This window comes from Euwallacea similis, chromosome 25 (assembly GCF_039881205.1).
Source record: "Euwallacea similis isolate ESF13 chromosome 25, ESF131.1, whole genome shotgun sequence".
NCBI lineage: Eukaryota > Metazoa > Arthropoda > Insecta > Coleoptera > Curculionidae > Euwallacea > Euwallacea similis.
This window is the reverse complement of record NC_089633.1, coordinates 2557057-2584517: the sequence shown is the minus strand read 5'-3', so window position 1 is coordinate 2584517 and position 27461 is coordinate 2557057. Positions and strand designations below refer to the sequence as shown.

General features: G+C 34.9%; 1 protein-coding gene across 3 annotated transcripts in view; it reads left to right on the top strand.

Moving 5' to 3' along the window:
- Window positions 1-27461, top strand: part of gus (gustavus) — an 89576-nt gene that overhangs the window by 34083 nt on the left and 28032 nt on the right. The window contains exon 1 of one of the 3 annotated variants that reach the window (XM_066402224.1): window positions 22471-22853. The exons of the other annotated variants lie outside the window; for them this stretch is intronic. Within the exon in view, the coding sequence (XP_066258321.1) occupies window positions 22735-22853 (119 nt within the window). The 5' untranslated portion in view covers window positions 22471-22734. Of the gene's footprint in view, window positions 1-22470; window positions 22854-27461 lie in introns of those variants that run through there. 3 annotated transcript variants of the gene reach the window in all.

Below are 27461 nucleotides of genomic sequence, written 5' to 3'. Positions count from 1 at the left end.
TCAGAACACCGTTTCACAGCTGTTACATTTAAGGGTATAGAAAAACAAGTCTCGTCTAAAAAAGTCAAATTTTTTATAACAAATTAGTTGAATTTTTTAACATCATACTGTGTGCCGTTTAACTGAAGATTGATATGGTCATAAACTATCATACAAAGGTTTTAAATTATTTTGAAACAGTTTTGTCAATGATTGAGAGATATTGATGAGGGGACTAAATCCCGAACAAAAAATGTTTTCAACTAGTCCCTTGGAAAGTGTTAATACTTTTTTTTCATAATGAAAAATCCTGACAAAAGTATGTTTTATCATGGAATAAAGTGTCAATCAAACGAATTCTCTGAGGAAAATTTATCAGACACAAAGTGCTTTTTCTTTTCCAAGTTTCTTCAAAATTGCAGCTAAAGGGAAACTCATTACATAAAGATTTTTCACCATTAGAAAAGGTGTAACATTCTCTATTAAATGAGATTACTTTGAGAAAAATTTAGTCACGTGGAAAGTGCTTTTTCTTCATGTCGATCTCGACCAAGAGGTTGAACACGAATTATAATGTTTTTCCAAAATTTCGGATGGAAGAACATTTCTGGCATAAAAATCTTTTTTCCATCGTTGACGGCATAAAACCTCTATCAAATTGGACCACCCTAGGAAATTCGGTAACTAAGTAGTATTTCTTAATTGCATTATAATACTTAATTGTCTCAATAATATTCTGGAAAAATGTCTGAAGGCTTATGAAGTATTTAATGGCAAGATTACCTATTGAATTATGTCATTTGTTGGAGTTGAGTTTTCGCTAGGGCAACAGAATTTCTGAAAAAACTGATCCAGTTAGAAAGACACTTCAGTGGATAATCGATTTCAAATTTGAATTATACTAAAGAGTAGCATCCGGAAGGAGATGATTCATCTGAAGATGTGGTTTCAATATTTTTATTATGCATCTTACGGTACCCATGGCTCCAGAAAGATTTTGCACCTCATGATATATCCCCTCTTTTTACTGACCTTTCAATATTAATCCCTATGAAACCATAGTTTAGTCATTGCTATCCAAAAATACTTTAATCTGGAAAATATGAGAATATTTTCTTTCAGTACTATAGTTTCATTACAATAACAATACTAAGGAATCGAATCTCTCCAATATAGCCTTTAAATCTTGGTTTACCCCCTATCTTTTTGAGTTCAGTAATAAGCTACAACACTAATATGGTCTTTTTTCAAATTATTCACTATTGCTTTCAACGTTCAAGACCTCAGTTCACACTACTTGTCAATTTACCCATCAAAATCTTATTTTATTGCTTAAACTGGCATATTTAGCAACAAAAGAAGAATGAACATTTAGTCATCTCTTCATATTATTTAATCTTTGTCATCTTAGATATTCCATATTTAAAAACTTGAATCACGAAATATTCATTAATAGGCGCAACAGTTTTTACGTTAGCTCACGTCACTGCACCATCTTAAAAAAGAAAATTCCTATCAAATCAATGAAGTTTCTTTCTATTGCGAAGTAAATTGGACTCTTTATTTGCCCTACTGTTGCATCAATATTTCGTTCTGTTGTTGCGGCAAATTGATATCGACATTTCTCATTTTCATCCACGAGAACGTTCCCAGCCATAGTTCATATTTATGGTAAGTTAAGTATCCTAAGGAAATGCACTTTGTGGACACATCGTAAGTCTTCTTCATTTATATGGTTTGATTCAAACAAGCTCGAGTGTAAACTGCGATTTCCTTTCGGTTTCATATTAGCAGGATTAAAACCTTACTCTTACGACTTGTACTTTAACTTGTAGAAAATTCTTCAGTGCCATTTTATTTATATTCATACAGAAGTACAAACGAGCCACCAATTAGTCAGATAAGTAGCTAATTTATGTCGACGTTATCCATCTGCGTAACCAGGAACCCCATAATTTTATGCTGACTCCATTTTGATTGTCAACTAACCCCTTTCCCAGCCCCCATTAGCATATCGCATCGTAGTAACCAAGTGCACCCCTGCTGGGGCAATCTATGTCCCCATTCACCCCATTTTGCCTCCCCTTGAAGCGTTTTTCGGGGTCGGGGCTTGGCGTTCTGTGGTTGCTATGTGCCGAAATGGCGTTCAGAGAAATCGATACCCGACGTCGGAGTGTTAGTTGCGGATCGAGTTGTTTCTTTTGCGGAAAATTGCATTCATTGGTTTCCACTTGAAATGATATTTTTATAGTAGAAAGCATCGATGGTGCCTTTAGAAAGTTCTCAACTAGATTAACTCTCAAAAGATCGTGGCTCTGACAGTGGATCAGCTTTGAAGTTTATTAATGCACAAACTTCTTCTTTATGGTTAAGATTAAAAGATTTTTCTTTTTTTTCCAGGTTTGTGGACAATTCCTACTTTGATCATATGTTGTTCCTGCCAAGGTTCCTTTCGTAAGTTGTGAAGCTGCATTAAAAAGTAAATTAAGATATTATCAGTATCGTGTAAGAAATACAGGTTTCCTTTTAATTCGACGACAATATAACTAAGGGTTTTCGCTATTTAGGAAGCAAATTTGTCAAAAAAGATTTATGAAACTTGTTCTATATTCCAACCAGCGATGAGGTAAACCTGTAGACCATTAGTAGCTACTTCAAATTACGATCTTGATAAATCACATCATTTGGGAGTACACATTAATCATGCCTGGAATTGGATCTGGTTAGGAACTGTGTTGTTTGAGGTTTAGATTTCTTCGATTTCCGCCGAATTGCAAATAAAAATGTTTTGGAGAAATTGCAAATGGGCCATGGAGGAAATGGCAAACATATCACATGTTAACCAACTTAATCAAGGTGAAATAGCCTATAATTAGTTGCTTTTACGGTATATTCTCCATAAAATGTGGGAAGTACCCATCGGGCTATAAGTGCATTTTTAGAGACATGTGGCTAGGCTCAGCGGCTACTCTTTTGGAGTTGTTCAACCCATAGATGGATTTCCTTGATTATGGCGGTTTAAGTATTATTTGTGACAACTTATTTACCTTATTGGAAGTCTGTGCAGGTATACAGTACAGTACAGTTAAAAGATTGATGAAGATTAGCTACTAGTAACTATCAAGAGGATGAAGAGAGTTGGTTAAAATCAAGTGATGGTTGAGGAACTGTCTGTAGACTAGTTCAAAGATCGTCGTTAGAATTTAAAGCCGGAAAATCAAAATCAATTAAATTTAATCACTGCGAAGTGGATTAATTTTGAAAAATATTGATTCTTTGAGGGTTCAAGTGTCAAACATAGTCAAGTTAGTAATTAGAATAAAATCACTCAATAGTAATTACAAAGTATGTGATGTCAAAATTACATTCTTAGTGATAGTGTTATCATGGAGGACCGGGTACATAGTATACCAACATCTAGGATGGAGCTCATTCTTAACTGATTTACTCAGGACAGGCTTTTAAGCTGAATTTGTTTCGGGCAAGAAAAGGATAAATGTTCGGTGTCATCTCCTTCGGGTACCAGTAGATAATTTAGTTTTGAATTCGTGCTGCTCTTCTTAGGCTGTAATCTCACAGAAAAACTCCGTGCCTAAGGTCGAATTTTAGATGTCTGTTCCCAGAATCCCTACAAATGAGGTAGATTTGTTCTATTATGCTTCCGCATCTGGACCTTAACCTAATGGCTAATGTTTCTAGTAGATAGATGTAGGATATTCCAGAAATCCTGTCAAGGAAGTGAATTGTTTCTGTTTCGCTTATGCAATTTTAGCCCTTGAGGCCTAATAGTTCACGTTTCTCCTCAATAAAATAATTTAATCGAGAATCATAAAAAATCTGTGCTTTTTTATATTCTTCTTTCTGCTTGAAATTTTGTGACAGTGGCTCTTTTTCATCTATCCGTAATTGCAACTCGATGTAGTAATTTTCAGCTCTTTCAGATGTAATTACAATTTTTTTGTTTATTATATATCACGACAAGAGGAGCCAGAATTCCCATCAGAAAAGTAGAGTATTTCTTTTTTGGAGATTTTTTATTGGTGATTACTCTAAGTGGTATTTGCTAGTCTTCAGTTTTTTTTTGTATGTCAGAGGTTGACCTCTGCTCAAGTATAGCTACCAAGGTGTCCATGCCTACTGAACAAGAGGCCGCATATTGGTTTTTATTAAGTAAAATATACTTCTTTAATAATTATTCCTTGATGACGATACAAGTTTCATTTAATTCCGTAATTATTATCAAAGGCATGTTGGCATATATTTGACCTATGAAATATGTTGTATTATATGTAATGTAGTTTGGTGCTTTTTAATTATCTTCTTTAAGGGTTTAATGATTTCGCCAATATAAAATTTCTCACATCCGCAAGGAATTTTATATATAACATTTTTGTATATTCATTTTCGTTTTGTAGTTTTGTTTTTTTTCTAAGTTTTGAACTTAATGTTTACTAAAATAAAAGAAAAAATGAATAATCTGCCTCAAATGTATCGGTTTCATGCTTGATAGGTGTAATTAATTTTTTTTTACAATTTACTTCTTTTTCTGTTTATTCGTTTTGAGTTATACTGACCCTGCTGTTCTTCGTCCGAATCACAGAATATCTCATCAATTACAAATCTTATGGATTATCTTACACATTGAAATATTTTTTCATTCTCTTTTTTTTATCGATTTTTTTGTATTTGTATTGTGATTTTATCGAAGCAATGCCATTAAGTTTTTCTTCTGAAATTTAATCTTCTTGGTACCAATTTCTTCTCTCCTAGTGAGATTTTTTTTTGTATTCTGGATTCTACTCTTTTGCCTAAGACATTTTTTCATAAATTAATCATAAACAAAAGATTTTTAAATTTTTCCGAGACGATAGCATGCAATGCACGACTATAATAGAAGTTATTGTCACATTTATATTCATTTAATTGTCCCCAGGCATTTACAAAACATGTTCATTTCCATCGACCTAACGCAACTAGTTTAAGTAATACTTGTTGTCGACTTGGTTATTACATTGCCTACTTAAGTACATAAATTCAGTTTTTTAGATACTTGGATTGTCCTACATTTCGCTAAAGGTCGAGCATATTTTAAGATTGAAAAATTATTCAGTTTTATCGAAACACCTTCGACCTTTGTGCTGTTACATATAAACACCGATTGTTATTTGAGTTTCCACCCCATGTTCTGATGTCAAAATGGCACTTTTCGCAAAAATGCCATGTTATTTGATACCATTTATAGATCTAGAAGGGTCCATTGTGATGGTGCGTTGGCCAGACAACACTCTATTGAACGAAGGGCTTTTATACAGTCTGTCGATAGACGCGACATACAGGATGTATCGAATCTGCACCTGCTTTTGATCATTTATGGGATGTGCATATAATGATCCATCTGCACAAACATAGTCCTTGATGGGGTCATTGACCCTTTAGGGTAGGGCTTTTATCAGTTTATTGTACTAGTGTTCCTAACTTAGGTAGTAAATTTCCTTATCAAACACCCTGTATACATTGTTGAATGAGACCATTCGTATTTGTAGTGCCAACAACAAATAACAATAAGAAAGCCACCAGATTCAAGGTTGCGAGCACGCGCGTGAGTGTCACTGACCTTAAGATCTTTGATATTTTTTCGCTTTATAAATGGAATCGAAAAACGACCATCGGAGATGTGACGAGCATCTGTTTATGCTTATAAATAAATGAAGCACTTAGCAAATGTGTAGATCAGAGGAACTTACGGATTCAAGGCTGGTCAAGCTTTGAAGGGCTGTTATTTGTGTCGTCAGTAATTATGGGGGTGGCGATGTGGTTGCCCCGGGAGACGGCCACGAATTGATAGTAATAAAGGCTTGTTTCAATTATTTTTTCATGATTAAAAAGTAACACATTTTATGTGTATACAATGAATGTTTAATTCATAGCTTACATGAAAAAATATAAATATTCAGATTTTGGACATTTTCAATGTTTATAACTAGATTAAGAGAACGAGATGCATGAGATATAATTTATAACAAATGTTCAAAATAAGTTGCTGAACCGAGGTTTTTAGTGGATTTTTGGAAAATTCTAATTTGTCTAGTAAATTTGCATCTCTTCATTTGTTGCGCTCACGATACCCTAAACTATCCGAGATAATCAATAAGGAATAAAGGGTCTGTCCCATGATTGTGTGATGAATGCCTAAAATTGAGTGGGATCTACCGTTTTGGGATTTCCGTCCACAAAATATGTCCCCCTTTTTACTTGGTAATCTTCTGACTCATGTCTTAATATATTCAACAAAATGCTGAAAGCTTAAAAGTTGTACGTCAAAAGTTTTTGTAACAAATGCCTAAAATGAGCTGTAGCATTAATTTTTATAAACACCGCTTCGAGATTAATTTATAGAAATTTCCTTTAATTTTCAGTCGTTATTCGTTCAGAGAATATTATCATATTTACCCGACAGCCGACCTTAAAAGTTAAGTGAACCTGCGAACTGCAGTTTCTGTAAAATTTTTACTTAACCATAGGCCAAGAAATATCGAAGGGAAAGTCTTATGTCGTGGCATAGTACTTAATCTATTACATTTGTTGTGACAGTGATATTACCATAACAATATATTGCTTATATTAACATTATCGACGTTTATATGTCTTGTCTGAATGTTGGTTTTTGCATAATCTCTGATATCAAATTATCTGACAAGTTAGGTGTCCCTGTTTTCGAGTTGAATCGTTAGAATTATTTTATTTAGCGTCGTTAAGCCCTATGAAATCACATTATTTACGCCCATTATTGTCACTTTATCCAGCTGTTAATTAATCAAAAACCAATTTTAATTATCACATTTTGATAAACAATATTGTGTTGTAAAGCGCTGAAAATTTAGCCCTTTTGTTAGGAGTAATTACAGAGAACGGTTAATTGTAGATGAAATAAATCAATGGGTTATACGGCCATATTGCTATGGTATTGTTCCATGACTTATTATTAAATATGGGTACCATATTACGCAATGAACAGCAGCAGTGCATATTGGAAAAATTTTCTCGTTGAAAAAATCTACTTCATAGAAAGTCAGCAGTACTGCATAACCGCGAGGTTCTCAATGGGTGTCAAGGGCATGCCTTATGCCATGCGTGGGATACTGGGTCATTCGAAAGGAATCAAAATGTCATTAAGAGCCGTGTACAATGACTGAAGGTACTTTCGTCAATGCGAAACGTGTGGAGAAATTCGCTTCCGCAAAGGCACAATGATCGATAGGGAATCGATATGGTTATTAGAGAAAGTTATGTTGGGTTGTAACGTGTAGCTTATGATATTGCGCCAGAGAAAAATATTTACAGTTAAGCATTGTTTTCAAATCTAAGTTCGATATTGAAGAAGTCAGTTATGTTAAAAGTGTCATCGTTAACGGCGATAACTGAAAAATACGATTTGGGTTAAGCAAACAATCAATTTATTTGTCAAAATCAAAATCAAAAAGATAAATTTTTTAAGATGGATTTGGTTTTGATATATGAGTTAAAGTCAATACAATAGAATAATGGATAAAAAATTTACCCATTTTTGGACAGAGTGAGTACAAACAATAAAACTTTAAATAAAAATCCATGTATTCCATATATTGGTTTTAATTCACGTTTTGAAACGAACAAATTTCTTCAATTATCCGCTTTGTTTGTGCTCAATACTGCTCTATTTATCTGTAATAATCAACTGCAATCAATAAAATAACCGCAAAGCAAATTTGCTTACAAATTAAAATTTTGTAATTTTATTATCTACTTCATATTACATACATACACAAGGCGACAGTGATTTGGAGGAAGAGAGACTTTATGGCCCGAGTTTTTGACTTGATCTTAAATGTTAAGTACTAAACCTAGTTCTGGTATGTCAAAGATGTACGAAAGAAATTAGTTTAATGTCAGATTTCTCTCATCGACTACCTAAGATACAAGGGAAGTCTTACTCCACTGACGTAGAAAAAGTGGACGTATAGCAAACTATTGCTGAAACATTCCACTAAAATTGGTTCAATTTTTTTCCCATGTATTAGTGCCCCAATGACGTCATTGTGTCGTTATAGATTTGTTATCGGCCGTTGCAATCGGTGCATATGCGACATAAGAAGTTAAAGAAATTATCGTTAAAAATCTAAATCAGGAATCTCAGATCTGGAACTATGAGAAAATCAACTGAAAATGCCGAATCTTGATGAATCAATTGACAATCTATGAAGAAATTAGAAGATGTACATAAGAGCCATGAGAAATGATATCAAGTAGGTTTCAATATCTGTATCGAAACATATACTCACTTTCACATGAAATGCACCAACCAATAATAATAATAATTAAGTCTTGTAATTTTGGCAAAATAATGCTTCATAATAGAGTATCAAATGATCAGACTTTCAGTAAAAAAGAAAGAATGCTAGTGGTTTTTTTGTCATCGACCTATTAGATTTTTTATTCAATTGTAAATAAATAAAACAGTATTTACATGGAAATATCAGTTTATTTTGTTGTTGAACTGTGAACAAGATATCTCAAAATGCCCCCAGTGAGACAGCGTCGAAATTTTTCCCACGTTTCGGATTTTGATAGAGGGCGAATTATCGGCATGAAGGAGGGTGGACTTTCTTTTAGTGAGATTACCCGAAGAATGAATCGGAACCACACCACGATTGCGAGAATATGGTCTTCGTGGTCTGAAGAAAGGGTTCAGCGATATCGTCCAGCTGGACGTCCTCCCCGTAGCAGCAACGCACGTGAAGATCGACTTCTTAGACGGATGGCCATTGGTGATCGATTTCAAACAACAATGTCTGTTGCAGTAGATTGGATGAGAGCTCTAAATCGTCGGGTGTCGATGACAACAGTTTACAGAAGAATTTCGTCTTTTCGCCTGCATTCATACCGCCCAAATCTACGACTGCCACTAACCGCCCAACACCAAGCTTCCAGATTGGCCTGGTGTTAAGAACGAATTGATTGGAATCATGAGTGGAACAATATCGTCTTCAGTGACGAGTCGCGATTTTGTTTATGGATCAATGATGGTCGTAGAAGAGTAAGACGATACCGAGGTGAAAGAAGAAATTTGCAATTTTCTGAAAGGCGCCACATACCTTTAACACCTAGTGTTATGGTCTGGGGTGCGATATGTGTTGGCCGAAGATCTTCTCTTGTGTTCGTTCCAGGCGCCCTAAACGCACGTCGCTACATTGACAATGTTCTGAGGCCAGTATTAGTACCTTTCATGCAAACTTTACCAAATGGCATTTTCCAACAGGATAATGCAAGACCACATAGTGCGAACATTACTCGACGATACCTGGAAGAAGCACAATTGGAAATACTGCCTTGGCCTGCACGGTCACCGGATTTATCGCCCATCGAACATCTTTGGGATATGATGAGTCGCCGTCTTCGAAATTTACCGAGGCCTCCAAACAATGTGGAAGACCTACGACATCATCTTGAGGTAGCATGAAATGAAATACCCCAGGAACATATTGATCATTTGTTGCAAAGCATACCGCGAAGAGTACGTGCTTGCATTGCCGTACGAGGCGATGTCACTTATTATTAATTTTTTCATTATCAAATGTTGTATCTTTTAACTGAAAGTCTGATCATTTGATACTCTATTATGAAGCATTATTTTGCCAAAATTACAAGACTTAATTATTATTATTATTGGGTGGTGCATTTCATGTGAAAGTGGGTGTATTTGAGAATCATTAGAGAAAGATATTGACTGAACATGTGGAAATTTGACAAAACAAAATCTGCTGTACATCTATTGCACTTTAATGTCTCATTTTTATCTTTTTGAAATGACAAGATTTTGAACTATTCAGTGAAAACGAAAAATGCGATGTTGCTGTCAGTAATAAATCACTATCAGTCATGGATCAATCTCCGTTAAGAAGTATGCCACACGTGAGGAGAATCCTGATAGAGGGCTCTACCAGCATTGCTTTATATAATAGGGTAGGTATACCCTTGAAATCTATGTCAGGGGGCAAAAGTATAACACATGGGATTTTCCTATCCCTTACCAGAACTGCCTAGTGTTACTCACGTTCCAGCTGATGTTTTTTTTTTTTTTGTATATTTATACGATGCGACATCTCCAATGCCTGGAAAGTGACTATATCCACTTCGTTGAAGTTATAAGATTCTCATTTTTCACAAATATAAGTATGACAACTTTGAAAGTTTTTTCTATACACAAAAATATAAACTAATTTGCTACATGTATTGCCAAGTAGTATCACCAGTCACTTCCATCCTCATTGCCAATCATGTTTTAAACAACCACTTAAATTTCACGGTCTGATCAAATCAATTTTTTGAATTTAATTCTATTTTAAACGTGTACATAACTTTTTCGTATATTGAATTGTACTAAGTATTCAATTTAGTTATTATGCAATTAATTATCTGTTCCATGAACGTAAAACAAAAAGTTTAACTCAAAAGCCCCCTTTTGTTACATAACGTTTTCAATGATACAGTGTTTCAAGCTGACTACGGACACAATTAACAAACATGGCGATCCAATTTATTTAAAATTAATATGGGCAATGAAATAACATATTACATTATCACGAATAATTGAATATTACGAAAATTAATTACCTCGCTTCCCCAATGATCCTTAACCTAAAAATGTCTTATTGTGTGTCCCCCGTATATAAAAAAGGGTATTGTCTGAACTTAGCAGACCAGAAAATTTTAATGGCCTTCAAAGTGCATGCGCAAATTGAAAAGTCGGTTCGAAATTGTATTATGCATTTTAACAATAATTCTTTATGTGTAAATAAGTTTTCGTTGGAGGGTGTCCCTTTCACTTCATTATTAGCATTTTAACAGAAATTGTCCGAAAAACTTGTTCAATATTGAACCAGCATTAAAATTGGACAGCGGGTGCTTTTTATTTGGGTATTGTTTAATTGAAACAATATTATGTAATTTAATTTGTTTTATTCGAAAAATAACATTTCAATTTGCACAACTAATAATTCGGCCTTGTTTTAGTTCGTTTATAAAATATTCATCGACATTTATTGGTCTACGAGCTTAGGAAAACAAATTTTGAAATTTATTTGCCATATTTATTTTTAATATAATTTGGATTCTGTGGTTTTAGTCGTCGTAATAACGAATGGAAATTAGTGGACTATTTGTCACATCTTCAAGTGTTGGGAAATATTTCGTTTTTCCTCATCATTTTTCAACTATGTTCTGATTCTCTGCGAGAGAAGATTAATGGTGTTTTTAGTGGATTTACTCCGAAAAAATCGTGAAATCCATTTTGTAGAATTGTTGAAGAGATGTGTTTTCTGTATAAATTAATAACTCATGATGCCTTTGATTTTTGCTGATATTAACAACTTGCTGGTATTGACAACAAGCAGACTTATAATAGATAGGCCTCAAGCTTGAAAGGGGACAAAATGTGAAACACAGCAAGTAATATGTACTAGTAGGGATTATCTCCGACATGCAATACATACGTGACGTAATCTGAGACCAATTATCTTGACCCTTATTAACTGTTTAATCTACTACTCCGTAGCTCCAACTTATTACACATATTATTATAAATTGTCAGGGCCCAAGCCTGTAAACTTGAAAACATAGGTAGCCTTTTCAGTTTCGTTGCCATAGCAACAGGCGCCATCGTATTTAAAATATATTTTTCCTATTCTAAAAAAAATTACAGCCCTGCCCCCTAAGGATCCTGCATAACTATCATTTTACTGTTATTTTGATTAATATTTCATTATTCACTTCCCTGAATAAAATCTATTACATACTCACCTATGGCATCAAAACCTATTAATTGATGTCAAGTACAGCAGCATTACGTTGTCGATACTTCCATAAACAAATTTCAATTAAAAGTATAATTCAATGTTGTTAAAGTAGAAAATGATACGTCCGCCCGAGTTTCATAATTGAGCTTTCGGTCCACTTTTATAATGGTGACGTAACGACAATATTAAAACATCTGCCGTCCGGTATTCGTTCGTCATTAATCAGTCTACGGATTCAAGATGGCGGAAAGATAAACCCTTAAACAATGTAATTTTTATAGACAGAATGTGGCCATATTGTGTGCGTCGGGTTCCGCGCGCGTTCCATTACCATGAGATGTTAGTTTTCGATAGGTATTACAGTTATACCAGAGTTGGGCGATAAGTTCCTCTGATGGTATAATTCTTCAATTTTTAATTACAGGCTTTGGCACTGTTGGATATTAAAGTTATTACCAACTGCTTAAATAGGGACTGTTTCATTGAGACAGCTGTTTTCGTTCCGGTATATAACAGCTTTTTCTCCATTTTTGGTGCGAAATTTCACTTAAAGTGAGCAATGGTTATTAACAAATTTGCACGTTGTGTTAGCAGCAATTTGACGTAATAGCGGCGCCACTGTCGCTTATTTGAAAGAATTAAGTCCGAGTTGCAATAAGCGCGATTTCAATATTGGGCCAAGGTGCCGGGCTAAGGTTAAACCCAACATGGCCGTCGCAGACTTGTGAAACTGTTCCGCAGGATTGTTAAAATTCGTTTCAATGAAACAAGTCGAGTTGGTTCGGTTTATAGGAATACACATGCAATTTTGTGAAAATGGAAATTGCGCCTGACGTAACGTTCAATTGCGCCTCATTTAAGGAGAAAATCGATAGGTACCAAAAATAACTAGTAGATTTTTAGTGCACTTTTTTACTTTTCTTGTCTCTTGATCTCCGTTTCATTTATTAAAAAATACTTATTTCCAGGTAAAACTTTAATATGCTCATACACAGTCCCAAGCATCACGAAGAATGATTTATTATGAGCATTACGGTTTGTAAGTTAGCTTCGGCACGAATAATGTAAAATTATGTTAAAGCATGTGGCGCTGATTTTTTTCTTTATTACTTTGCCGCTATATTTGGAAAGTAGGGCATTAGGGTGGAGGCCTGCTATTATGCATATTAATAAGTGTAAAACCTTTCTTGAAAGCTTTTTTTGCTTTTAACGAACGTTAAAGTCTCGTTTGGTCAGCAATTAAGTATAGTTGGAAAAAAAAGGAAACGGAAAAGGAACCATGTTGAGTCTTTAGGAATAGATCACGCTTGAGATATTACAGAAATTCTTCAAGGAAAAAATCAAAAGTTGGCAAGTTTCAAGTGAATTTTGTAAAGTTTGCATATATTGATGAATGTTGTAATTTTGCAATAAGCCAATTGTCGATCCAATAAGTGAATACCTACTTACTAGCTAGTTCGATTATGAAATAAATTGAAACTGACCTATGAAATTAACTGACATCCAAGAAAGAGAATAATATAAGCTCTGAAGTTTAATATAAATGTAATTTTCATTGAAACGTGTTGTCAATTTTATTTGAAATAAACCTTATGGCTCGAATACCTTTATTTCTCATGGTGACGTTAATGTAATCAATAAAAAAAACCAAATGAATGTGGGTATCCAACATGTAAAAGCTGTATAGATGGCTTACACATATATGATTTAGGCTTGCCTCATATGGTTAATGAGCCAAACGACTCATATCGAAGGTATCTTGATGTAGCTTTCTGAAACTGATGACGGAAGTACCTAACTGTGAATCAAGAATAAAACCCGGAACTCGCATCGAGCGACTTTTTAGTAATCTGTATCCAACTAATAAAGCAGATAGTCAGGCCATGCAGAAAATCAGCTGACCTTTTTCAAACTCTGCTAATTTCAAAATAAATCACAGAGTTCACCTTTGGTGAACAGGGCACCATCTTAACAGTGTTAATTAATCAATAAATGGCTAACCTGATGTACTTATAGAAGTAATATGAAAAGGGCTTAATGAAGAAATTGTTACCTATATCTTTACATTTAAAAAACAGAAATTTGTATCACAATTGGAAAAATAACTCATTTTCAAAACTTACATATTTATATCAGCGCAATCTAATAAAATGACTTGAGGTAAAAATCGTTTGCCTGCAGCTAACGTAACAAAAAAGTTATGAAACATTATTGAAACAATAATAAAATTTAACCTGTTAGTTATTCCTAATTGGTAAAAGACAATCCACGAACGCATTTTTGTATTTTTTTTTCTAATTTTCCGTGGTTAATGAGTTTACAATTAAAAACATGCAAATTCGGCCACCCTGTATACCGAAAAGTCATTATCAATCGTTCCATAAGGTGGATTTCTATCTATTTGACGGCTAATGATCATTATTTGAATTAAATTCTTCTTCGTCTCTATAAAAACAAGTCTCTGTAAAGTAATCCCTAAAATAACGAGAAATGGCTGAATCAAAAACAGCTGAAATTTATCTTGCCGAAAGAGCAGTACAACTAAACATTCCGAAGTTTAAAGTTGCGAGTTTCTTTAAAGTTTCAAATAGCAATTGAAGATGTTTTCCTGGAAGTTCTGCATATTTTCCTGCGAGTTACACAATTTCAATGCTGCCATTAGAAGAGCGATTTAGAGTTTGTATTGAGGGTGCAATAAGCCTGAATTGAGTCAAGTTTCGTACCCCTTTGAGCTATTGAGGAAGTGAGGAAGTTACTAGATAGTTAATTACTATTATTCATAAGTTCTTATGTATCTATTTGGTTAGTGAACCCTGTATGGAAACCTTGCGGCGTATACCTACCTATCTCTGGGTATCAAAGCGAAAGTAAATTTCTTACATAGCAAACTACGCCCATAGATATAATTTATTAATTAGCATTTTTCAATTGTGCATATTAAATTGCCGATTTCGGTAAACATTACACGCTTGTTACCAATAACTTACGGCACGAGCGTTTACTGTGTTACCTTATAATTAACCACAGAGCGTTAGAACGCTCGGTATAGGTAGTTATCTATGGCCTATTAGTTTTCAGACATTTAAAAGTAGAGAATTTAGGTCTAGAACAAGACAGTTATTGTGTTGCAGCCATTTCGGAATAATTTTAGCCCACATTTGCGGCACTCGGCTCAAGGTTCGATTGCAATAATTTTCGACATTTTTGTGAAAGTATATCAAACGGACTTAGATATGTATTACCTATATACTGTGACATTTACTGAATTTTTCATATCAGTTGACCGCCGGCTAACATTCTCCGGCGCTCGCGGATTTTTCTTAGCCAGGGAAAAACGACGCCGTTTGCCTTGACCACTGGAAAAATCCGGGGGGAAACCCATTGGCGGAAATTAGAAAGGGATTTTTAGCGATAAAGAGAAAGGAATTATACTACCGAGATTAATTTGTTGAGAAATATGCATGATGATTCAGTAGTTGTAACCAAATATATCTAGGATATATCATATTTGGCCAGATATGGGCTGGTGTAAACATTTATATTACTTAATTTCGTACAGCGAGCAAGAATCAATTTTCGTCTGTAGAGCGAGGAAGCGAGTCGTAACAGCTTTTAGCGGGTATTTAACATTTTAACCGCGATAGTAGTTTTACTTAGAGAAAACAGATATGAAATTACAAACCAAATGAAATTAATCCGATGTTACGTCTCCGTAATAGACGAAGAATAGGAAGATTCTTAAGTTTTTTATTTTTCTTAAATACGTCATATTATAGGAGCAAATCTCCATTTTTTTGTGTGGCAGAATGCAATTTTGCACGATCAGGAACAGGAAGTTTGATACATTGAAATCCCTTTGCCTCGTCCTAAAAAAAACCCACTGTAGGGTTTCTAACATGTTCATATACTCCTTGAAATTTTCTACAATTTTGCATACCTCCTGTTTTTTTATTTTCTTTTATTTCTGCAAATTTTTCCACTTTTATACATTTTAAAGATATTTTCTGGCACGCTCAATTTCCGTCATCTGTTCACCCTCGTTCACTATATCGGAATCTAATCTGTTTTTGATTATTGAATAATATACACAGGACTTCATTAAAAAAATTCACTTGCAAAAAGAAAATTTGGAAAAAAATACCTTGTATCTTGGCAATAACTGCACATTAACCCATCTTAGATGGATGGCTTAGAATCATGGCGAGGTATTCTACCGTTCGGTAGAGTATGTATATTCGACTCTGAATCGTCCTGTAAAATTGAAGTTTAGTACTAAGGTATCGATGTATACCAGGCGGGGATTTCAGGAAGTTTTTTAAGGCAAGAAGACGAAGGTTAAACTTGACCATTCCCTGACCTGTTTTCCCAAACGTTAAAGCTGTTTTCCGTTATTCGCTCACACACCGTTTGAATGAGGGCAAATCTATCCTACAATATTCCTAGGAGAAACTCTACAAAACACCATTACCATAATGGTTAATGTCTCAGCTCATTTGAAAAGGGCTCGTCATTTGAAAATACTAAAAACCGGTTTTGAAGGTTTCGTGGTTCATGGGAATGTCCTTAAAAAGTTAAAGGGTTACGAAGGGGCCACCAGAAGACGATTATTACGACGGTGTATGTTCCTACGTGGGTTTTATACTATACACCGCAGAGCTAAAAGAATCTACCTGTGTAGGTAACATCGACTTAATAATGAGAAAAAAGCCGATGGTTGATGGTCTGAAACAAGATATTTTTGTCTGGGAGAGTTAAAAAATTATGAGGCAACATTAATATTACTCAAGATAGAGACGCACCCCTGCAAGTCCCATTTTGAATTTGACGTGGTTCTTAAATTTTCATGTGTATGGCTGTTGTAGCCATTAAATTTCAAACTTTAAGTACCTACTGGGTAATGTAATTGGCAGTAAATTGTAGGTCATGTAAATGTTCCTTCTACTTGACATTTTAGCCAAGATGGAAGGTTTTCAGCTCAAATGTTACAGACCTTTTGGTTTTAGCGTTATTTATTAACCTAATCTATTATCCATTAGCTAATTACAAGTTCAAAATCCTTAATATAGCTATGCATTACAACGCTCATAAGGAAGGAAAGCCTGAGCCACTTTAGCATTTTCTGTGGGATCCCTTTCCTTTATATATAGAAAAGACCTTTTTAGCCTGTTATTTGTCCTCACGTCCCACGATACGAAAAACCTTTCTAAATAAAAATTTATGTGCCAATCAAGTCCGTCCTTTTCCTTTTTGTCCCCTTTATAATACCTGTGCACCATCTGCTTTTACCTAGAAAATACTATTGGAGTCCCCCAGTGGCAACGAGAGTTTCCTAACAAAAAAAAAAAACAGAATGCTTAGAACTAATTTTTTGCAAAGTACCCAAAAAATGTAATTTCTACAGCAAATATAGGTTTTCAAATTATTGCTTTACCGCAGCTGTAACAATTAATTTCCTTACAATAACAATGACCCACTTTTCTACAGCCTTAGAGTAGATAGTAAATAATTGTCCATGAATAAAGTCCAAAAACAATAAGAGAATTGAAGTGGAAGACAATGGATGCTAAATAGAAAATTAGTGCCTACAATGCTTCTGTTTGCATTGAATTTATGATGCCTTTATTAAGGGGATTATGTCATCGACATTAGGAAAATAAGGAAATAAAAAATTGTGTTGAAAGATCAAGGAAAATTAGATGTTTAATTGATTGTTATTGATTTGAAATGTGTAATTAAGTATAAAAGTTTGTATTCATGAATTTCAACTAAATTTAGTGATTTAAGTTCATTTGGAAGGGGTTATAAAGAGCGAGCACGCGGAGCAATGTTCATGGAAATATGGTGCAGAAATCTAGAAAATATCCCGAAAATATGCAAAATGAAGAAAAAATCAATGTTAGAAAACAGATCGAAAAATGTAAGCAAATCTACAAAGCAACAGAGCTAGCAGAGCTAGTGACTATTTTATCTTCTAGACTTTTGATATCCATTTCTTCTAGTTGCTAATTTTGGTTAACTCAATTAGACATTTAGAGTCTTAGAGTTTACGAAAATTTTGCGCCATCTAAAAAACAATAAGTGTGCATTCCATATTGATAAATGTTTTTTGTAATTTTAAAAATGTGTTATATGTTGATATTTGGTTCCGCCGTTTTCGAATTATTTGCATTTAGAAATCATGATTTTGCCATTTAATCTGCAGAAACGAATCGCGGTTACGATGATTACGTGTTATTAAATGTTATAATCACGATTTACAAATGTAATTAATTCGAAAATATTTAATCATTTAATCGGTGGAGGAACTGAATCACAGTTACCATGATTACCGTGTTATAACAATGTTACGTTCACAATTTATAAATGCAAATAAATCGGAAATAGCGGATGCTAACACATTATACAGGGTGTTCCAATAATATTGCGGTGAATAATTTTTGCGCAAATGACTTTGTGTTGATATTTTGGCTTCAGAGTCATTTTTCTTCAAAAACGTAATGTTAGTTAGTTGACACCATAAGATTTCGATATTTAAATCATTTTTATTAAAGATAACGCAAAAAAATCATAATAGAAGTTCAAAATGATGACCCTCCCAACCTAGTTATATAAATTTGTTCTTTAAATCATTCAATCACGCACCAAAAATCAGATATTTCATTATTATGCAACAATTCTAATCACGATAGCATACACTGAGAGAGATTTTACCGCGGTAAGTCTAGATCAGTAGTAATCTAGATTACAAGGTAAGATTAGACAAGGTATTCGTGCACTCGTCTTTTTTCGTCCCAAATTGCGTTCATGCATTTTGCCCTAAACCTAATCGATACTTTTTAATAGTTGTTATATTATATATGATTAATTTGTTTCCATTTGTTTCAGGTAAGATTCCAGTTTCAATTAAACAATCAACATTTTTACCAGAATGATGACTGCGTAAGTACTTTAAAGTCTTCCCTATTGCTCTTGTTAATTAACGGCTCTGCTAGAAAATGGCCAAGCTGCTCAATAATTAACCTTTTGCGACCTTCAAAATGAAGCCAAAAAAGCGGTTGCTTAGAAAAACTTGGCCAGACACAAAAACTTTCATTATCTCGAAGCCATTTGCGGGCATTTTCTTACCCTATTGCTAATCCACTGCCAACTTTACCTTCAGGAGCGATAGTTGCTCTATATCTATAGTTTCCCTTATAGTTCTTGGTAAATACCATCATTGAATATTGGTCCTGTTTCTATAAATACAAACTCCGTAAGTTAGCTCGTGTAACTTGTCCGGAAAGTTTCCAAACAAATTTCTTGCCAGTCTGAAAGATGGATGATATGGATTCAATAAAGATCACTGTGAAGAAGTCGTACTAAATTATTATTTATCTGATGGGCAGCTAGTTCTGGAAGTTTGGGCCTTAAATCTTATTACATTTTAGACGTGACTTCAAATTTTGAAATACTTTAAAACTTTGGGAGTCAGCCAGGGCCGTATAAAGAGCCTTACGAATATTTTCTTCCAGCGTCTTTGTTCGATACGTAGCTTATAAAGCAACTAAAACCGGATACGAGTGCATTCACTTCTTGTACTTATCACCAAGAGCAGTATTTAAAAACTACAAGATAGCATGAGAGAATGTCGCGTTGTCATACGAGGTATCACCATTGACCTACTATGATATTCCCATCATAGTTCAACACAAGCGACCCTCTTTTGCTCAGACAATTCCCATATTAATCTATGGTAGTCCGTTCCATACCACACCCTGTATTCCATTTCTGAGCATAAACCGAAAACTAACTTTAGGTCGTTTACCTAAAGACTAGGGAAAGGGACAATCTTTAGGGTCGTCCCGAAACATAAGTTTGACGAGGGTAAAGCCGAAAACCTTTGTACAAAGTCGGGTAGAGATAGAGTTTTCGGGAAGTTGGCCCTGCAGTAGCCTTGGGAGATAGAGCCGACCTTATGGGGGATTTAGCCCTTAAAGGTCGAAATTCAAAATGATAACGCTACTTTAAGAGATTGGCTTTTAGGCCACGTTCTCCCTGATAGAACTGTTCGATATTGGAATTTTTGTAGCTTAAAAGTGTGTTTCTAACTAATTTGAATTATGCACGATTTATGCATCATTATTCCAATAAATAAACTGAATTGTCATCATGTGTTATTTCCCATGACGTTATTAGAATAAAAGTCTTTCACTGCTCTACTTATATAAAATTTAAATAATGTGAACAGTGCTGGATCTAGAAAAGGGTGAAAGGGGCGGTTTTACCTCTATTGAAAAAGTCCCTTTGAAGCTCATTTGTGTAATCTGAAAAGATATGCTAGAAAAGGGAATTCGATCATAGGTAAAATTCTATGACAAATTCTCGTAGGGATTTGTATTGCAATTAACGGAGGATCTCTATAGGAGTCTTACTTAGGTGTGTCCACTATTGTTATCGCCATGTGAGAGTTACAAAATCGGCTAATTGGGAGAAATGTTACCAAATATCTCAGAAACTTGTGCTATTCGTTTCGCGATCTTGATACTAGAAGCATTGGTTGCTCAGATAGCTCTGATGTCTTCCAACCCTACAATTGACTTATTAAAAAAAGAATTCGTAAACTTCCTGTAACTTTTCGATATGTCAACAGAATTTCTCTCTCAAGTTAAATTTGACCCATTTTCCAAACTTGTCCCATTTTACAGGCAGTTTGCGTAAAATCGGAGAGGCGGAGGAATTTGAATTATCTATTAGCATCGACAATGTGCACTTTTCAGGGAAGGAAAAGAGCTCACAGCAGGGAATTACCATTCCCTGCTTACATATTATTCGTTGCAATCACAGATCTTTTTGATGGATGAAATGAAAGGCAGAAATATGAGGAGTGAAAAAATGGCAATGAAAAGGCACTCATACTTAATGTGTGATTCACATATCTAAGTGCTGAACGTCAGTGTGGAGCAATGAAGATTATGTTAATTCCTTCGGTAAAAATTATTGAAATACAGAACTGAATGGATTTTGGACATATATTGACATTAATAAAATAATATTACGTAGCCAAAAGAGGAGTGCCGTTCAGGAGAAAACTTGTTCTCAATTAAAAAAATTATACGTCTTTGTAATAAGGTACATGAAGAACACAGCAAATTCATTTAGGACCATGGAAAACTCCTAAAAAAGTGAGATCACCAAGTCTGCGAATCTTAAGTCCTAGTAATTTTAACTTTGTCCCGAAATAATAGAGAGCCATGTTCTGGAAGACTTAAACATAGACACAGAAAACTTTATTAATAATCAAAAATGGTCACATAGTAAAGACAGTAAGATTGAAGGAATGTTTCAATTTTCTTTGAATTTTTCACGCTGCAATCCTAGGAAAATGAAATATCAAATTACGATTAAGGAGCCAAATTCCAAACATAGTTTTTCCAAATTACGAAACACCATCACACTTTAACTCAGTAATCAATTGCAAGTTTCGTTAATACATGACTATTCGTTTCAAGTGAAATTTTCGTATTTTAAAGTTACTTTTTTAAGGATGTTAATAGTAAATTTAATAAATTCTGCGGCTCCGACTTGGCACCCATAATTTAGAAGATTACAATAGCCACATCCCAAAATTGACCACCTTGTACTCTAAACAAGAAGTTCTTGGTTGCTAAGATATCGGTAGGATGTTAAACTTTAAGCTTCTTGTAAAATTTTATTTCACAACTTCTTCGGGCTATTTACCATATCAAGTTAAAGTTTGAATCATACTTTACTCTTTAAAGTCTTCACAGATAGATTTTAGAAGTCACTTTACGAGGTTATAGTCCATTGAAATCTATGCGGCGATAGTTTTTCGGGGTCAAGCCTCTTTTCACACTTCCATTTTTTGCAGCACCCTTCTTACCACCTGAAATGGGATTTATTTGTTCAAGTTAAAGACATTTCGATTTTTTGGATACTTTAGAATTTATTTTTAATTTGGATGGACTCTAAAAAAATACTATACTCCAAATTTTTAATTTAATTCACCAAAAATATGAGAATTTAACATATTCTGTCTAGGTAACGAAACATTTTTAGAATATTGCTTATATGAGAAACTACTGATATTTTGCATACAGGAATCTTGACTTCAGCTCTAGCGATTTTTGGAAATATATATTTTTTTTGTCTTGGACTATACGATACGATGGTAAGATGACAATTGCCCGGTTCTGTTTAATCAGTCCTGTTGATGAAAAGTGCTATCTAAGTCTCCGTTTTTTGTAGAAATTGCAACAAACATAATTTTTAGATTTCTGGCAAGAATTCAATATACACGGTAACAATGTATTATTACAAGTGCTCACATTCGCCGAGAAATCGACAAATTTTATCCTAGAGGTAGTTACTTTATAATTAAAAAAAAAAAAATCATTTTATATGGATTTCAGAAGACCTGTCGCGTTGACGATCCTCTCCCCACCTTGCTGCACTACTGCTACGTTCGCAGTTAGATCATTTACCTCCCGCGTCATAATTTGTTTTGTTATTCTTTAATGCCGATATATGTACAAAACCCCGGCAAAAAATCAATTAGGCGCTTGCGGGAGCCTTTTCCCGGAGTGCATTAGGCAACATTGCGCATGAACAAGCGGCAACCGCGGAAAGCGTCGCGGCGTATCGAAATCCGCACACACACACACAGACACACACACATATACACACACATACACACACACACACACAGACACACAGTGAACGCAGCTTAAAGCTAAAGCTCTGACTTTCAGTGCGCTTTGCGGTAAGCGTACAGTCCAGTTCGTGGGGCTCTTGTTTCGCGTGTCTCTCTTTGAACTTGCACTTCAGCTGTCTCCATATCTTTCGTCGTCTCCGGTGTCCAGTGATTTTGACACTTAGTGACGCTTTTTCCGGATTTCTTTTAACCAAACGATGAGTTATAGGAATCATGTGGTCCAATGACGAGCCTGCATGGGAAGACAAGGAAAACTTAGGGCAGTTGTTTCAAGCATTGAAGGGAGCATTAGTGGGACAGTGGGGTACAATGAAATTTTGTTCGTATGACTCGTAAGTGTCCAAATTTCCAATCATTTTGATGGTTGTAGTGGCTCTGGTTGCGAAAGGGACGCGGGATACGGTGCTGGGAGCGTGTGTGGTATAGCGTGCTTTCCCAACATATATTTATTAGTGTTGCCCCTATTGTTTCAATACAATACGTTATTGTTTGTCAATGAAATTCGTACTTCCTATTGTTTTGCGATAATTACGGCCCATGTCAGTCGGTCATTAAACGCGATGGTTTTATGTTTTTAATTGCTTCATTGGGGAGAGTCTGATGGTTTCCAGCCAGACTTTGGTCGTTAACCACTTCTGTTTTAGAGTTCAAGCGAGCTGAAATAAAACAAGAGAAATGAGGAATTATCGTATTTATTCCAAAGTAATTTAGGTGGACATAACAGAAATAGGCTATTTTAGGCTCAAGTTCCTTTTGTCTGTGGTGCCCCCGCTCTTTTATATGGGACCAAGAATAATTCCTCAAGCATAAACTGGAAACTTTTATGACAGTTTCCAGGGAACGAGAACTTTACTTAAGAGCTTTTTATAGCGAAACATTAAAAGTTATATGCCTACTAAAGTGGATTATTGCCTAGAGTTAGTGTTAACTTGCAGTTTTGATGCCAGTTTTCTTCCATTATAAAGATTGTTGCACAAAAAGGTAGATTTTACAAATCGGTTACAAATGTTCTTCCCATGGCATGTGCGATAATGCATTAATTTCAGATAGGAATATAGTGATTTTTCTAAACTCTTTCTCAGGCACCGCGTTGAAAGTAGACTGGTGAGCACTACCTTTGAAGCATTCTCTTACTAGTTTCGAATTCCAAAATTTTCGTTTTGGTTACATATGTGTGCCAACCAGCCAGAATTCATTGTGACTTATTTATTCGGTATTATCCGAGTATTATCCACTTTAAAACCAATTCGTTTGCATTTAGTGTAAATTCAAATTTTCCGTTTTGTGCGTGCAAATTAATTTATAAATTCCAATTTTTAATGCCTTGTTTGAGCCTTTGCTACGCTTTTTCCTTGTTATTCATTGCCTCCATTATGTATTCGCATCTAAAGTGGTTTTGGTCCGAAATCTAAATTCAAATACGACCAGGCTTTAATCTTTCTGTTTGCTTGAGTTCAGGCAAATTAAAACTAAGTGTTTTAAAAATAGAATTGACATTTTGGGTTGAATTTCAATAGGAAATAATGGAAAACATGAAAATATCAATGCAACAATAACGGTTAAATGTCAAAGGTTACTTTTGAGGTTTGTTCGGTTAGTTAATAGAGCTAATATGGTAAAGATTTATTTTCCTCAGAAGAACAAATCCATAGTGAGAATTATAATGAATTGTAAAGAACTTGCCTATGTTGGAATTACAATTTTTCGTCTTCAGACATCTTCAGTGTATTCAAGAGTTTTATTAGTTTTCTTTGATAATTTAAGTTGTGATTTGAAGTAGACCTTTCTGAACTTTTGTTCTTGTCAGTCATGAAATTGCGATTGCGCGATACAGCGATATTGACTATTCCAAGGTCTATATTACATGAGATAATGAACACTGTAAACTTGTTTTTGATATCATTACACAAGTGATTGGTGACCTTTGGAAATCCTACCAGAAATGACAATTTGTAGCTCATAATGAACCTTCATCTGGTGTGTTCACGTTGGGAATTTAACACCGGTCGGTTCGGTTCAGTATCTTTTTGTGGCGAATATGAATAACTCTTACAGTGACTTGCAAATAAAAAAATTTCCTGAGATTTTGCCTGACAGCTTCAATTTTGAACGGGTCCTGGTGTGGCTGGTTACGCTCCAAATAGTTACGATAAGTGAGGCTCAATTTAAAACTACACGTTGAAATACTGCACAGAGTACTTGAATTTAGAGTAAAATTTTGAGAATCACATTGCTGGCTTTGGAATATGTTTTCCCCTCAGTTTCTTCTGATGTGCAAATGAGATATTGGAATCCCTTAGATCTTGATGAACATGTATTGATATGTAAAAAAACTATTCAAACTTTCGATTCATAAAAGCACAAATTGATATTTTCTCCGGTTTGCAAACATAAACTTTCAAAGTCCCTTTGCTGTTGAGCATCCTTTGCTCATTGAACAATCTGACCATATTGGTACAGTGCTGTTGGTCGAATTGGTGTTGACTGGCAATATAATGCTTTATTCTCAGGTAGACTGTAACTTCTCTCCTATACTTCCTTGGGTAAGAAATTCAGGTAAATGTATTCTGGTGGCATTGAAAACCAGAAATTCGCGGAATTTCAGGTCTGAAATGTACATATCCTTGATGTGTAATTAAATTCCTAAATTTCGCATTGTGTTATTTCTCGTTCCCCTTTAATATTATTAATATACTCCCGGTTTCCGCCTTCCTTCCAAAACTTTATCTATAATTATCACCCTGTTCGTTTGCCAAGGCTGGCCCGCAATTCCACTATTCATCAAATTAGCTCAATCCTAAAACACTTTAAACTCCTTAATGCAATATTCGCATAGAACGACCATCAGAAAATCTCGCCTCTCCAAATTTCAACCATTATTCATCCTTTCTTTTGTTAGACGAAATTTTTTAGAAGTTGAATCAATCTGAGAGTGGCGCAGCTAGATTGTATTGTTCCTAAAAACCCTTTGTATTTAAAGCCGAAAGCATTTACATGCAGGAAAATGCTGTTTATTTTCGTAGGCTTTGTTTCCGACCAGATTGTATGCTTGCTTTGTTCCTTCTGTTTGTAAAAAGTTGAAACCGAATTTTTCAGACCAAAATAATGTCTATAGAACCTACATATAGAGACTTGGCTGCGTAGTTTAAAGCCTGTTTAATTAGGAATCACTGCACTAACTTAGCTTGATGTCTATCAGAGGCAAATCGCAGAGCTGCGATAATTATCCTTTATTAATTAATGGGCTAATCATGTATCATATCTCTAAGAACAGAATAAGCTAATTTAGCATTCTCATGCTAATAACGTTAGTATGCTATAGGCTTGACGTAATTTGCATATTACCACTTAGTAGTAAGTGCCTGCTTCTGTCCAAGTTAAAACTTATGGTGACGCGAGACTTGACCTAACACTATTAGTAATTAGATGTGTTTTTTTGTCCATGGAGATGGTACGGTTTTGTGCGAGAACTTTTTGCTTCCCCCCTATAGACAGCTTCAAGTTTACTCTGTCGGTCTCGAATTTCGTCATTGGAGAGAGGATGTGGGCCTGACAAAGCACTCTAAAGCAGCCACAAGACATGTGGTGGTTAAAATAAGTTCAGTGGCCTCCTGTCGAGGTTCTCGTGTCTATTTTTACCATTTCCGAGCTGCGCCTCAAGTGAGAGAGACCCACCAGTCCTGCTCGCTCAAGGAAAAATAAACGCACCAGCTTTTCGTCGCTTTGGTCATGTTTTTTCTATGTCGTTGAAATGCGTTTCGTTTTTAGTTTTGAAAGCTATTTTCGACAAGTTTAACTCAAATGTCAGCGAATGTTGTCGACACTTTTAATTTAGTTCTGTTGCCCAAATTAGATTTTCATCAACCGTAAACATTTTAATAATTCTGAAAAAATCTCACAGGAAAAACTTCTTTTGAAGGTAATAACTCGCACCAACTGACACAATGTTCCTCTACGGTTTTTGCCCTAGACAAATATAGAATTCTACCTCCAAATGTTCCGATGATAATCATTTATCAAGCATTCTTTTGGCCTATTTAGTTCCTTTTATAGAGAGCATTCACCTCATACAGGGTCTTGACGTTTCTATAGCCGATTACATCGGTTTTTACCTACCTCGAGAACACCTTTCGAAAATCTACCTCTACCACTCGTGAGAAGGTCGATGGTTCAGAGTATGTTTAGCATTTGATATGTGTAACTATCATGTTTGTTGCTTAGGGACGACCAGAATTTCAGTTTGGATGGTATATATTTTTGATGAAATGCAATACGAGAATAGTTTTTAAATGTTTATTAATCAACAGAGTTTTGTCATCTACCGATAAGTTTGGTGTCACTCAGTCGTTAGAACCAACCTTGTCTTCTTTCTCAATCACTCTTTTGGCAATACTTATAACGTAGAGGGGATTCAAAGGCTCTCATAAGTTGGTTAAAGTTGCAATTTTGCTTATAGTTATGAATTTTTCTATCTGATAGATAAGTATACAAGGTCACCAAACAGTAGGTCAATGTTTTTTTAAGCACCCCCAGGGAAAACCACGAAGTATTTTAATTCTTTATTAAGGGGTTCTATACATATTTTCATAGAACTTACCCTATTCCTAAACTAAACAATTATTAAGAACTTGTTCCTTAGTGCCTGAAGTCTTTCTACCGCTTTCTATGTCGTTTTGTAATGAACAATAAGTGCAGTATAGGCAGAGTGTTGCAATACGTATATGCTGTTTTGTCTATATGCTTTTTTGTCCTTTAAGCCATGGTTGTTTATATCATGGCAGTATAAATTATACAGTGAGGGTGAAAGCGACAACCCTTTAGGATGCCCTTGTTTAGGAAAAAAGGGGGAGAGTGTCATTAATTCGTACTTCTAGTTATCCGTTTAGAATCTCTTAAAAAATTTAAAAACTTCATGCGAAACCTACACCTATAATAACAAA